The 13,043-nt window shown below is 34.2% G+C and overlaps 1 protein-coding gene across 1 annotated transcript; it reads right to left on the bottom strand.

Annotated features, from left to right (window-relative positions):
- Positions 1–2,534: 2,534 nt before the first annotated feature.
- Positions 2,535–9,074, bottom strand: LOC122298771 (G-type lectin S-receptor-like serine/threonine-protein kinase At1g67520). The gene is made up of 8 exons (XM_043108630.1): positions 8,900–9,074; positions 7,908–8,017; positions 7,601–7,811; positions 7,048–7,288; positions 6,850–6,967; positions 6,745–6,763; positions 5,937–6,112; positions 2,535–2,909 (listed from the first exon to the last, which is right to left on the bottom strand). The coding sequence occupies exons 1-8, from the start codon at positions 9,072–9,074 to the stop codon at positions 2,535–2,537; spliced, it is 1,425 nt and encodes a 474-aa protein (XP_042964564.1).
- Positions 9,075–13,043: the final 3,969 nt, after the last annotated feature.

Below are 13,043 nucleotides of genomic sequence, written 5' to 3'. Positions count from 1 at the left end.
AAAAGATCTCCTTTCTGCATTAACACTTTTTGATTAATAAATAATTAAAGTAAAATCATTAGTCCACAGCAAGGTTCACAATAAAATTATATCACAAAGTCGTGATATGATGTAATACGTTAGATTATAATTTTTTTTTTATTATAAAGCAAATATGATGTACTATGTCATATCATATTACCTTATGATGAACTTTTTTGTGAATCTCTTTGTGCAGTAGTTCGTAATTGAAATTGAAAACAAAACACAAATATTTTATTTGAAATTTTACATCAAGATTTAATATAATTGTCTCAAACTTATAAAAATCTAAAACAAATAGAGAATTCAATCCTAGAATCTTAAACAATAAAACTTAGTCTATGAATTGAAATAAATTCAAAGTATTTTCGCTAATCAATCTCCACCCTAGGCTTTACCTCAGATTTAGTTCTCCATGGAAGAATTAAAAAATAAAAGAGTATTTTTTTTTTCTTCATAACTGAGCCTTCTATCCTCTTCTCTCCTCAATTTCATGCTAATGTTATGATTATATATGATGGAAAAGAAACTCTAATGTTTTCCAGATTCCCGTATAAAAAATCGCCTAATTTCTAGAACTCAGCTTAGCAGCCCTGTACACACTTTATGAGTCAGAATTTAGAAATCCTTATTACACACAAATTTGTAGCAGCCCTGGGAGGAGTGTCTTTCATGTCCCTTGCACTATACTCAGCTTTCCTATCTCTACTTGAATTTTTAAAATTAGATTTAACTTCCTGCTTCCTTGGCTCCAATAGAGCCTGTAACATGTCTTCCACATTCGAGTAGTCGTCAACCTTGTCTATAAACTCCCTCAAAGTTGAGGGTGTTTTTCTGGCCAGCTAAGTCATGAATGGGATTGAGGCCATATGCTTCATAATAATTGGACAACCTCTTTGTTGTCCAGATGACTAACACAAGAGGGGGGGTGAATTGAGTTGTATTAAAAAAAATAGCAATTATAAATCAAATATATAATATAAAATATAAACAAAATATAAAATAACAATAAATATAAAGAGTAAGGGGAAGAGAGAAACAAACTCAGTATGTTAACGAGGTTCGGCCCCACTGCCTACGTCCTCGCCTTAAGCTACTCCTTGAGGATTCCCAAATTCACTATTCAACCTCCTTCAGGTGGAGATAAAAACCTATTATACCTTTGAACAACACCGCTACAAAGGATTCGTGTAGAACACCCTCTACACTTGTAATCACCTTACACGTGATGATTCAACTATTCCCCGTGTATAATACTTTCTACACGCACAAGGGTTATAAACACCCTTTTTCTGATACAAAAGCTGATAGTGGGTAGGTTATCAGAAAACACTCCTCAATGAGTGAAATAAGAACAATACAGCGCAAACTATATCTCTCAAAATGAACAAGGATTAATGCTCAATGTTTAGAGAAGAGAGAATGAAAACTTTGAATGAATGTTGTATGCTCTTGGTGTTGTGAATGTGAAGCTCTCAAATGATCTATTTATATGCATATGAGACTTCATATTCAAATTTAAAAAGATTCACATGTCAAATACAACATCATTCACTTTTTCAAAAAATTCAAATAAAAGGTTCTTCTTTTTCAATTGTCAAAGACAACATCATTCACTTTTTCAAAGAATTCAAATAAAAGGTTCGTCTTTTTCAATTGTCAAAGACAACATTATTCACTTTTTCAAAAAAATCAAACCTAATCTTTTACTTTTGGCATATGACAAAATGAACACATTTTCCTTTTCAAAAAATTCAAACCTAATCTTTTACTTTTTGCATATGACAAAATGAGTACACTTTACTTTTCAAATATTTCAAATAAAATCATCTACCTTTTGTATAAGTCTAAAAAAACATCAATCACTTTTGAAAATATTCAAATAAAACATGCACATGTGAAAGATGACAATCAATCATCTTTAATATTTTCAAAGTTCAACTCTTTAATCAAGGCATGCACATGCAAAAGATGACAATCAATCATCTTTCAAAATTTTTAAATTTAATTTTCAAAAAAATTCATGCACATGTGGAAAATATATTTTAATGCTTTATGATAAAATATTAATTTTGATCATTAATCCTAATTTCGAATTTTAATAGATTTACAGCATTACTCTATGACTTTAATGTGAACTTGTTTTCTTCTTGCTCATGCTTGGTTCTTTGATGTGCTTGATTCCATTGTGTGAACAACTTGAGCTTGAAACTCCTTTATTCTTTGAATTCATTTGTTATCATCAAAATCCATGTGTAGATTTATAATCACATGAAATTTGAAACCTTGGGTTCAACACTCTCCTTATTAAATCGGGTTAAGTAGGCATTTAAACTCTTTCATTCTCTCTGCTTAATGGTGGAAAGGTAGGCTGCAAGGTGGCGGCGTTGTCTGCTAGCCATGAATTGTGTTAAGAGTTGCTTGGCCAGCTCTTCGAAGCTGTTGGTGGCCCCAGGCCATAAAATTACAAACCAACCGCGTGCAATTCCTTTCAAGATTAGTGGAAAGGTGCATCAAGCAACTTCTCCTGGAAAGTCATGGAGAGTTATGTGCGCTTTAAAATTTTTCAAGTGATCTACAGGATCCCTCGACCCATCGTATATGTCGACCTGAGGGATTTTGAACTTGGACGAGAGTGTTATTGCCATTACTTCATCATTGTAAAGGAGATTCGTTCGGTTCAACAATTGCTCTATGAAAGAAGATCCTCCCATTTTTCTTGACATCTCTTCGTATTTATCAATGAAGTTCTTCAGTTGGTTGTGTAGCTTCCTCTTTCCAAGTTCCTCGGCGTTGACCCCGCTTGCACTGTGAGCATCTCCTTCTGTCTGTTCGTTATTGACTGGTGGCGTAGCAACGTGTTGCCGCTTTAACTCCTCATTCTCTTTCTACAACTGTTGTACTAGGGCCATTGCCTTCTTTAATTTCTCTTCTATATCCGCCAATTTCGCTTCCATCTTTGTTGTGTTTTTCTCCTAGTCTTGAGTTGTCTGTGATCATGTGGTAGTAGGCATGTGAAAAGCATTTAGAAGTCTGTAAAGATCCCACAGATGACGCCATTGTTAAGGACGTCTAATACCAACTGCACATATACTTGTAATGAAATAAGAGGGCGGCACAGGATGCCTAGTGGAACTCCAAGCCAAAGTATATCTTGAAAACTCTCCATATTAATTGAAGTGATCTCTTTCTTGATTAGTCGGATGCATTATTTATTATTCTTAATGTGTATCAATAAGACTCATCCTTAGCTTTACACTTGACCATTGGGCTTTCATTACAATAGAGCCGTGGGTACCAAATATCCCTTCCACTTTTTTTTCGAGTTATATATATATTGATATATTTGAGGATGAAAGTTTCGAACTCCAGACCTTTATTTTGAAAGCTGTGGATAATGTCCATTAGGTTACAGGCCTTTCATGATTATATATTATTTTTTTCTTTTATTAATAATTTTTATTTAATAATTTATTTAGATATACCATTTTCAAACGTAAATATCTCTTTGATTGTCGGATAAATTTGATAATTCAATAACAAATTTGATATTAATAATACTATTTCAAGTAGATCTATAATTTTTAATATAATATAATCTGTTTCTATCATTTTCTACAACATTTTATTTCCTTTATTTTTAATTTTTAAAATTTCTGTAACTGGACATAGTCATACGTGCCGTGTACGCTGACCGTTGACTAGTGTATATATTAGATGATGTCGGTAGATTTGGTTTGACAAATCTAACATATTGTCAGTGGTGGGTTACGTTTGTTGTCTCCCCATTCATGTGAGCGTTTTAATGAGTTTGTTTTTTATTTTTATTTTTGGAACAATTAAAAAAGATGCTGATGGTGGAGTCATTAGGTCAAACTAAACTAGTGTTATTATTTGGCTTAACAAGATTCATAATGTTTTTTAATCACAACAAAACAATGCTTTACGCGTCTTTGTATTTTGTCCCAAAATATTTGCTGGCTTAATGTATTTCCATTCATCGGAGACTTTTGGGTTGTCTCTAATAGTGACAATATAGCAAAAATATGGAAACTCTTGGACAACTTCTTCTGCTTATTTGTTTGCTAGTAGTTGGAATTGCCTACCACTGGTTTCTCTTTTGAGTTACTATATTTTCAAACTGCCGTAGAGAACACAACATCTATATTATTAGAGAAATGCTGCTGTGCTGCTCGGGGGTACCGTGCGTTCAAGTGTAGATTTCAGAAAAAAAAATATATATATATATATATATATATTTTACTTAATAATTAAGGAAGTGATTTTAAATATATTGATATATTTTTTTTACTTAATGGTTAAAAAAGTGATTAAAAAATATGGAAAGAAAATTAAAAGAAAAAAGCAACTGGGTGGCACGTCCAGCGATGAGACTCAGTTGGCATAGTAGACGCGTCCATATTATTAATATCACACGATTTGATTTGTAAAATTTAAATTTATAAATTTATTTTACAAATTAAATTATATCATATCAATAATATGCTGTGAGTATTAATACATGCGTAATTAGGAACATATATATATATATATATATATATATATATTTGGATTTATATAGATATATGCCCATTAGCCCTAAAGGTCATCATTCCATGTCAAACCTCAGCTACAAAATCCATCTAAACTATACGTTTGTGGCTTGAAATCCAACGACTGGATGCTCTCTCCAAAGGTGACGGCAAGCCCCATCCGATAAAAAAAAAAATTGAGTACGGCTTAGTTTCATGCTGGCATGAATTTGCTCTTATTCATTTTATCAAACAACTCTTGGGCTCTTTCAGCATGTCTTGACATGATCGAAGCGTGGACCAATCTATTATAATCCGATGCTTCCGATCTCAATCCCAGGCTGCCTTCACCTTCCTCGTCAATATATGTATTTAAATAAAATAAAAATAAAAATAATAAATCATATATTATTGTGTCGTATAAGAGAAGATAAGTAGGATTTTTCTCCATAAATATGTTTCAAAAATGAAAATACAAAATGTTCAAGTAATACAACCAGTTGTCATATTAGTTAAGAATAAGCATTATGATCATGCATGCTTCCATTTATAGAGCAAATTAAATTTAAAATAGAATATCTACAAGAATTTTTTTTTTTTTTTAAGTTAACGGTCTAAAAAGAGTGCATTGAGGTCACTAATCCTGACTCTCACATACTAAAAAGGGAAATGACTTGTAAAGTTTTAGGCATATAAGCTTCATGACTTCTTTAAAAAAAAAGGTATCAAATATGAGATTCCTATAAAAATATTTATTTTTTAATAATAGACCCTATTATATTTTAAAGAAAGTACGTAAAGTTTATACGTCATAGAATTAGGACTATATTTAACATTGCTCTTAAAAAAGACTTGTTGCAAATTTGTGCTATGCGTAGAAATAGATAGATATTTAATTTAAAATCACATCTAATTTTTTAAAAATTCTTTTTTACTTAAATTTTTTTAAATAATAACAGTATAGGGTCTTGTTTGAGAACACAAGTATTCTCAGATGATCTTGAATATTCTCATATAATTTCTTTTTAAACATCTCTTAAATACAAAACATTTATTTTTAATTTTTAATTTTTTTTATCTAATTATTACCTAATCATTATAATTTTCTCAAACTCTTAAACACAATATAAAAAACAGTACAACTTGTTTAAATTTTAAAACAAAAATAATATTCGAACAATTTTTTAATATTATTATTCAAAATCTTCTCACTTATCTATAAAAATCTAATAAAATATCTTAACTCAAACCGTTTCACTATATTCATAAATTATTTTATTATTACTCACAGTTATTTTGATATATTCTAAGTGTCCAAACGAGTTATAAATCTTGGCAACAATGATATCGCGTTTCACAAGACCTCTGCGTTCATCTGGCTACCAGTTCTGAGATTGTAGCAAAATTGTCAGAACAAATTTCTTGCTGCAATATGGGCTTATCTTCCAGCTGATCTTCATCTGTTTTTCTTGAAAAAGCTGGCTTTTTGGGAATTGTTAGAGCTTTAGATTCATTTTTTAGCATTGAGGAAACTTCCAACATGGATGGCTTATCTTTCGCTGTTTCCGCATAAAAGAGCAATTTGAATGCATCTAATTAATTACAAAACATTATTACCTATCATTTATGGAGTGGAAAGGAAAATCTGCTGCTGATATGCCTCATGTATCACTTTTTGACAAATCACCATCCGAGGTTTTAAATTCACAAGATCACTCCTTGATGTTTCAGTTTGTGTCAAATAGAATATCCTTATGTTAGGATTCCTTAAATATTATCTTTTATTTAGTAAATCCTGACACATGTCACAAGAGTACATGCAGCAGATCTAGTCAGCAGCTTCTAGCCACGCTGGCTTGCCAAGTAATACCCCTTTAGTCTTACATTAAAGAAAAATATTAAAGAAAAAGACTAGTTGTAAACTTGCGCGAGACGCATGAATAACTAAATTTATTGAATAAAATCATTCTTTGAACTTTCATACCATAAACATAAGCTTTAAAAGAGTGTTATTATTAACACAATCTTAGCATCGCACATGAATTATCTTTCCCCTCACTTCCCTTTGTTAGCATGTCAGTGACCAAAAGCCTGATATTTTTTTCATGAACTGGGACCAAAAGCTCTTTATATAGTACTGCATCAATGTAGCATGTGTCGTTAAGATTTTATAATTGATAGTTTCTTTAACCTCCTTTAAGTTGAGAAAACTAAAAAGACAAGCACAGGAAAAACTAAAACTAAATGTGATGTTACTTGCATAGTCTAGGAGGTTTAGGCTTTCATCCAATTAAACCATAGTAATAGGCATTTCTCTTTCCACTAATGATTTGTAGAAGCAAGACTCCAAAGCTATAAACATCAGATTTGGTGGAGTAGACACCCTTTTAACATATTCTGGAGGAACATACCCACTGCATTGGAGATTTTAATATCATTTAACCAGATATCCTAAATGGAAAGGCTTTATTTGACAGAAATTAATTAAACTTACGATGTTCCAACAATCCGGTGATCTGTATTTGCTTCATGTTCATGTTTCATGAATGTTCTAGCCATACCAAAATCTGATATCTTAGGCTTCATCTCTTCATCAAGTAAAATGTTGCTAGCTTTTATGTCTCGGTGAATAATTGTCATTCTTGAGTATTCTTGGAGATACAGATGCCCCTGAGTTATCCCTTCAATGATGTCAATACGTCTTCTCCAATCCAGTATAAACGATTTGCTGGCGTCTATTTCAAAGAAGATCATAATTAAGCAGTCAGTCATACTAATTTCATGGGGCTGATAAAGGAATGTGATGGAAAATATGCTGGAAAATATGCATAAAATTTTAACAAGAATTCATGTGCCTTTATATTGAGAGGGTAACTTTACACAAATCAATATCCAACGACCCTAAAACCTTTGGCTGCGTTCAACAAAAGCCACAAGGAATAAGTGGCTTACAACCTTCTATGCAAATCAAGATGCAAAAGCTCATATGATATTCCATTTAACAGTTCACGCATTTATTGTCATTCAAGACAGGAAAGATATCAAACCAAAGAGGTAGAAGTCCAAGCTTTTGTTGGGCATGTATTCGTAGATCAGCATCTGTTCATTCCTTTCAGTGCAGAATCCCAAAAGTCGAACAAGATTTACATGTTGTAGTTTCGCGGTAAGTACAACCTCATTCTTGAATTCTTCAAATCCTTGTGTAGACGTTTTTGAGAGCTTCTTCACTGCTATTTCTTGTCCATTTGGTAATTCACCCTAACAAAATATATAAATTGACACCCACAATCAATTTGTATCTTCCACTCAGTAAGATGCTACAAGACATTTTCTACTTCTGTTATATAAGTTTACCTTGTAAACAGGACCATAACCTCCCTTTCCAAGTTTATTTTCAATTGAAAGTTCACCTGTAGCTGCCTCAATCTCAGCCAAAGTAAAGACTTGCAGATTAGGACCAGCTGCTATATGATTTTTTTGGATTTTGATTCTTTAGATTTAACAAACTTTCCTATATTGGGAAAAAAAGGTGTGAATATGGATATCCTCAATCATGGTGGTTAAATAAAAGTAACTTAAGTATAGATGGTGGATGCATCATAAATGTGGAAGAACAAAGTTAATTTGAGCTTTCTCCTCTTAAAGGAACAGATAACAAGGCCTAATAGGAGAACAATGGTTGCAGTTGGAGTCAAAACGAGTACTAATACTTTCCGGGAAACTTTGATTTTTTATTTTTGTCCTCCCCTTGAGCTGATAATGCACTCATATTGAAACTTATGAGAGATGAATATTTGATAAATGATCTTAAAACAATGTCATTAAGAAATTCTCAAGAGTTCAACTACTTCAATTGCAGAGATAATAAGGGCATTCGTTTAGTTTACTTTATTAAGCCTATAAATATCAATGCCTTATGCCATGTCTTCTCTCTTTGTAAGCCAACCCCATAAATGCTAGAAAATTCAGTTTCCTGAATGCCGGCCAAGTGAGGACAACCACAAAACAGAAAAGAGAATGAGCCCATGTGACAGGACAGAACAAATTCTGATTGTTTCAAATCAAAACCTAGAAGGAGAAAGGAAAAAATTATATGTCTAATGGGAAAGGGTGGCCATTGGCATCAGGACAAGCCTCAGCAAAAACTGGACACTGATCAAGTCAATTTTCCTTTCTGAGTTAAATCTACGTTCGGATCTCCAAAATTTCGGCCTTCTTTTTGAGATTAGATGATCTATCATTCAAGTGATATCGAACTATTTGAATTTTTAATATATGCTGGAAATAGACTAAAATTCAAGTATTATGCAGTGAGAATATCAAAATGATTTCCATGCATCTCGTACCTGCTAGAGAAAGCTCCCAATTGTCATCATATGAGACTTCCCACACAAAGTAACCAACAAATTTTTTCTGTTTGGCATAAGCGACCTTTATTTTGACCACCTCAGCATCATCAAAGCCAACCCAAACCGATCCAACTGAGAAATATTTTACTACATATGTTGCATTATATCTCATAGCAGCCTCATATCGCTAAATATAACCTTGATATTCTTGAAGGTCATGAAACCATCTTCTTCAATGGCTGGACCTGTAGCCCGTGCACCTATACCATTGTTGGAGGGATTCTATTAGAAGTATTAGTCTGTATTATTTTTTCATTCAGTTTAGTTAGTTTAGTTGGTTCAAGTTTAGTTAGTTTAGTTGTGAACCAAGTTAAGTTAGTTTTTTCCCGCCTATTCTGGCTTGTATATAAAGAGCACATATGTACTCTGCTTTCATAATAATACTTTTTCACTTCTAAGTTCAACATTTATCATGGTATCAGAAGAAAATTCTTCCGCCAATTCCTCTGCTTTGCCTGTGGATCTTTCCAATCCATATTATCTTCATCATGGAGATAGTCCAGGCACAATGCTTGTTACTCAACTCCTTACAGGAAATAACTATAACACATGGCGTCGTTCCATGCTCATGGCATTGACTGCCAAGAACAAAGTCTGCTTCATCGATGGATCTGCTCCATCTCCTCCAGACACTTCTCCCTTGTTTCAATCATGGACTCGATGCAACAATATGGTGCTTTCCTGGTTACTCAATTCTCTTTCTAAGGAGATTGCTGCTAGTGTCATTTACGTTGATTCTGCCAAGGAGATGTGGTCTGATCTTCACGAGAGATTCTCTCAAGGCAATGGTCCTCGGATCTTTCAATTACAAAAGTCCATTGCCTCTCTTACACAAGATGATCTCTCTATCAGTGCATATTTTACTCAGATGAAAGGATTTTGGGATGAACTGCTGAACTATCGTCCTCTACCTGTTTGTTCTTGTGGTGGTTTGTGATCCTTGATGGATCTGCATCAACAGGACTATGTCATGCGTTTTCTGATGGGATTAAATGATTCCTATTCGCATGTTAGAGGTCAGATCCTTCTCATTGAGCCTCTGTCTCCTATTAACAAAGTTTTTTCTCTGGTTCTTCAAGAAGAACAACAAAATGATATTGGATCTGTTTTAGTTCCTAGCATACCATCTGCTGCTTTCTCTTCCACTACTAAATCTGCTCCTATGGCCAAACCTTCTACTCGCATACCTATTTGCTCTCATTGTTCTATTCCAGGGCACACTGTGGAGAAATGTTTTAAGTTGCATGGATATCCTCCTGGATATCGATCCAAAGGCAAATCCTCCAATTATGCATCCACATCCAATTCTCATCCTTCTGTCAATACTGCTCATCATGTTGCCAATTCCACATTGACTCCCTCCATGCCTTTTACTCCACAACAATGTCAACAACTTTTGGCACTTCTTCATCCTGAATCCTCAGATTCTTCACCACCAACAACAAATCTGGTAACATCTCCACTTGATCAACTTTCTGGTAAGTCTTCTATATCTTTTGTTTTTTCTCTCAACACAGCAAATCCTATTTCTACTTCAAATCTTCATAATGAATGGGTCATTGATACTGGTGCCACGGACCACATGGTCCATTCTATTTCTCTGTTCCAATCTTTTAAATCTGTTCACAACTCATTTGTCAAATTGCCAAATGGTTTTTCTGCACCAGTTACACATGTTGGATCTGTTCGTTTACTTCCTTAGCTTGTTTTACACAATGTGTTGTGTATACCTTCCTTTCATTTCAACCTCCTTTCTGTTAGTCAACTTACTAAGTCATCTCCTTGTTGCATAACTTTTTTTCATGACTCTTGTATCATACAGGACCTTATCCATTGGAAAATGATTGGGAGGGGTAAAGCCAAAGAAGGACTTTATCTGCTGCAACTACCAGATTTGCCTGTGAAATGCTCTAAAGATTTGTCTTCAAATTCTGTTCTTGCTTTACATTCTAGTCATCTTCCTTTTGATGTTTGGCATAAGAGATTGGGACATCCCTCTCTTCCTAGAATGCAATTGTTGTCTTCCATTGTTCCTAATCTCTCTGTAAATAATTCCACAATTTGTGATGTTTGCCCTCTTGCTAAACATAAGAGGTTACCTTTTCCTTCACATAGTCAAAATAAATCCACTTGTTCATTTGAGCTTATACATTGTGATATTTGGGGGCCATTTCAATCTCCTTCCTTGGATGGTTTTAAATACTTTTTGACTATAGTAGATGATTTCTCTTGCAGCACTTGGGTTTATTTGTTAAAATCCAAAGCTGATACTCGGGTCTTATTACAGCATTTTGTTGCTATGGTTGCTACTCAATTTAATTCTAAAATCAAATTCATTCGAACTGATAATGGTAGTGAATTTGCCATGCACAATTTCTTCTCTAGTAAAGGCATAATTCACCAACTTTCTTGTGTAGCTACTCCCCAACAGAATTCAGTGGTTGAAAGGAAGCATCAGCACATTTTAAATGTAGCTCGTGCTCTTCTTTTTCAATCAAATCTTCCCTTACATTTCTGGTCAGATTCTATCCTTACTGCTGTCTACTTAATCAACAGAATTCCTTCTCCTTTGTTGAATAACAAAAGTCCCTATGAATTACTCTTTAACAAACTGCCTTCATATGATCATCTCAGAGTGTTTGGGTCCCTTTGTTATGCCTCTACATTAGCCCATAACAGGTCTAAATTTGCTCCTCGAGCTCGAAAATGCATATTTCTTGGTTATCCTCTAGCTATCAAAGGCTACAAGTTGTATGATCTTGATGATCATACATTTTTTGTTTCCCGAGATGTTGTGTTTCATGAACACATTTTTCCTTTCAAAACCTTATCTCCCACTACTCAGCCTCCTGTTTCTATTGTCCTTCCTCAACCAATTTCTGATCAAATTTCTTTTCCTATTGCTTCCTCTGACTATACACCACCTGTCTCTAATTCTGATTCCCCTCAGCATCCACATATTCCTTCAGACCAACCTGATCCTTCCTTTATTCCCCATGTTCCTGATCTTAGAAGATCTTCTCGAGCTCACAGGCCACCTAGTTACTTGCATGATTTTCATTGCCATTAGGCATCTTCCAAGGCTTGCTCTTCTTCATATTCCAATGAGACTTCTGCTTCTGTTTTAGGTACTCTCTATCCTCTTTCTAATTCTATATCATATTCCCATTTGTCATCTAAACACAAAGCTTTTGTTATAGCTCTTTCTACTCTTTTTGAGCCTAAATTCTTTCATCAAGCTGTTAAACTTCCACATTGGAGAACTACCATGGCTGAAGAAATTACAGCCTTAGAACATAACAAAACATGGACTTTAACTAATCTTCCCCCTGGTAAGAGTACAATTGGCTGCAAATGGGTCTATAAAGTGAAGCTTAGGTCTGATGGAACACTTGAGAGGTATAAGGCTCGCTTAGTCGCTAAAGGGTTTACACAACAAGAGGGTGTTGATTACTTTGACACATTCTGTCCAGTAGCTAAGATGGTGACAGTTAAGTGTCTTCTTTCCATAGCAGCAGTTAAGGGTTGGCATCTCATTCAGTTAGATGTAAACAACGCTTTTCTTCATGGAGATTTGTTGGAAGAAGTATATATGGATTTACCCCTTGGTTTTAGTGACAAGCATGACAAAAGGGTCTATCGATTGAATAAATCCTTGTATGGATTAAAGCAAGCTTCCAGACAGTGGTTTGATAAGTTTTCCACTACAATCATCTCTCTTGGTTTTATACAATCCAAGGGGGGGTATTAGAAGTATTAGTCTGTATTATTTTTTCATTTAGTTTAGTTAGTTTAGTTGGTTCAAGTTTAGTTAGTTTAGTTGTGAACCAAGTTAAGTTAGTTTTTTCCCGCCTATTCTGGCTTGTATATAAAGAGCAGATATGTACTCTGCTTTCATAATAATACTCTTTCACTTCTGAGTTCAACATTTATCAGATTCTCTAAGGTCCAGGCATAGCCATAGAAAGGCATACTCAAAACCAACTTGCTAGCAGACAAGCCGCTGCCAATCCATTCACCAATACCATCATCAGCACTAACATGGCCAGAAGGGTCGTATAAGGCTCCTTGAGCAGCGGTA

This window comes from Carya illinoinensis, chromosome 16, assembly GCF_018687715.1.
Source record: "Carya illinoinensis cultivar Pawnee chromosome 16, C.illinoinensisPawnee_v1, whole genome shotgun sequence".
NCBI lineage: Eukaryota > Viridiplantae > Streptophyta > Magnoliopsida > Fagales > Juglandaceae > Carya > Carya illinoinensis.
The sequence above is the reverse complement of the archived record's forward strand: the minus strand, read 5'-3'. Positions and strand labels throughout refer to the sequence as shown.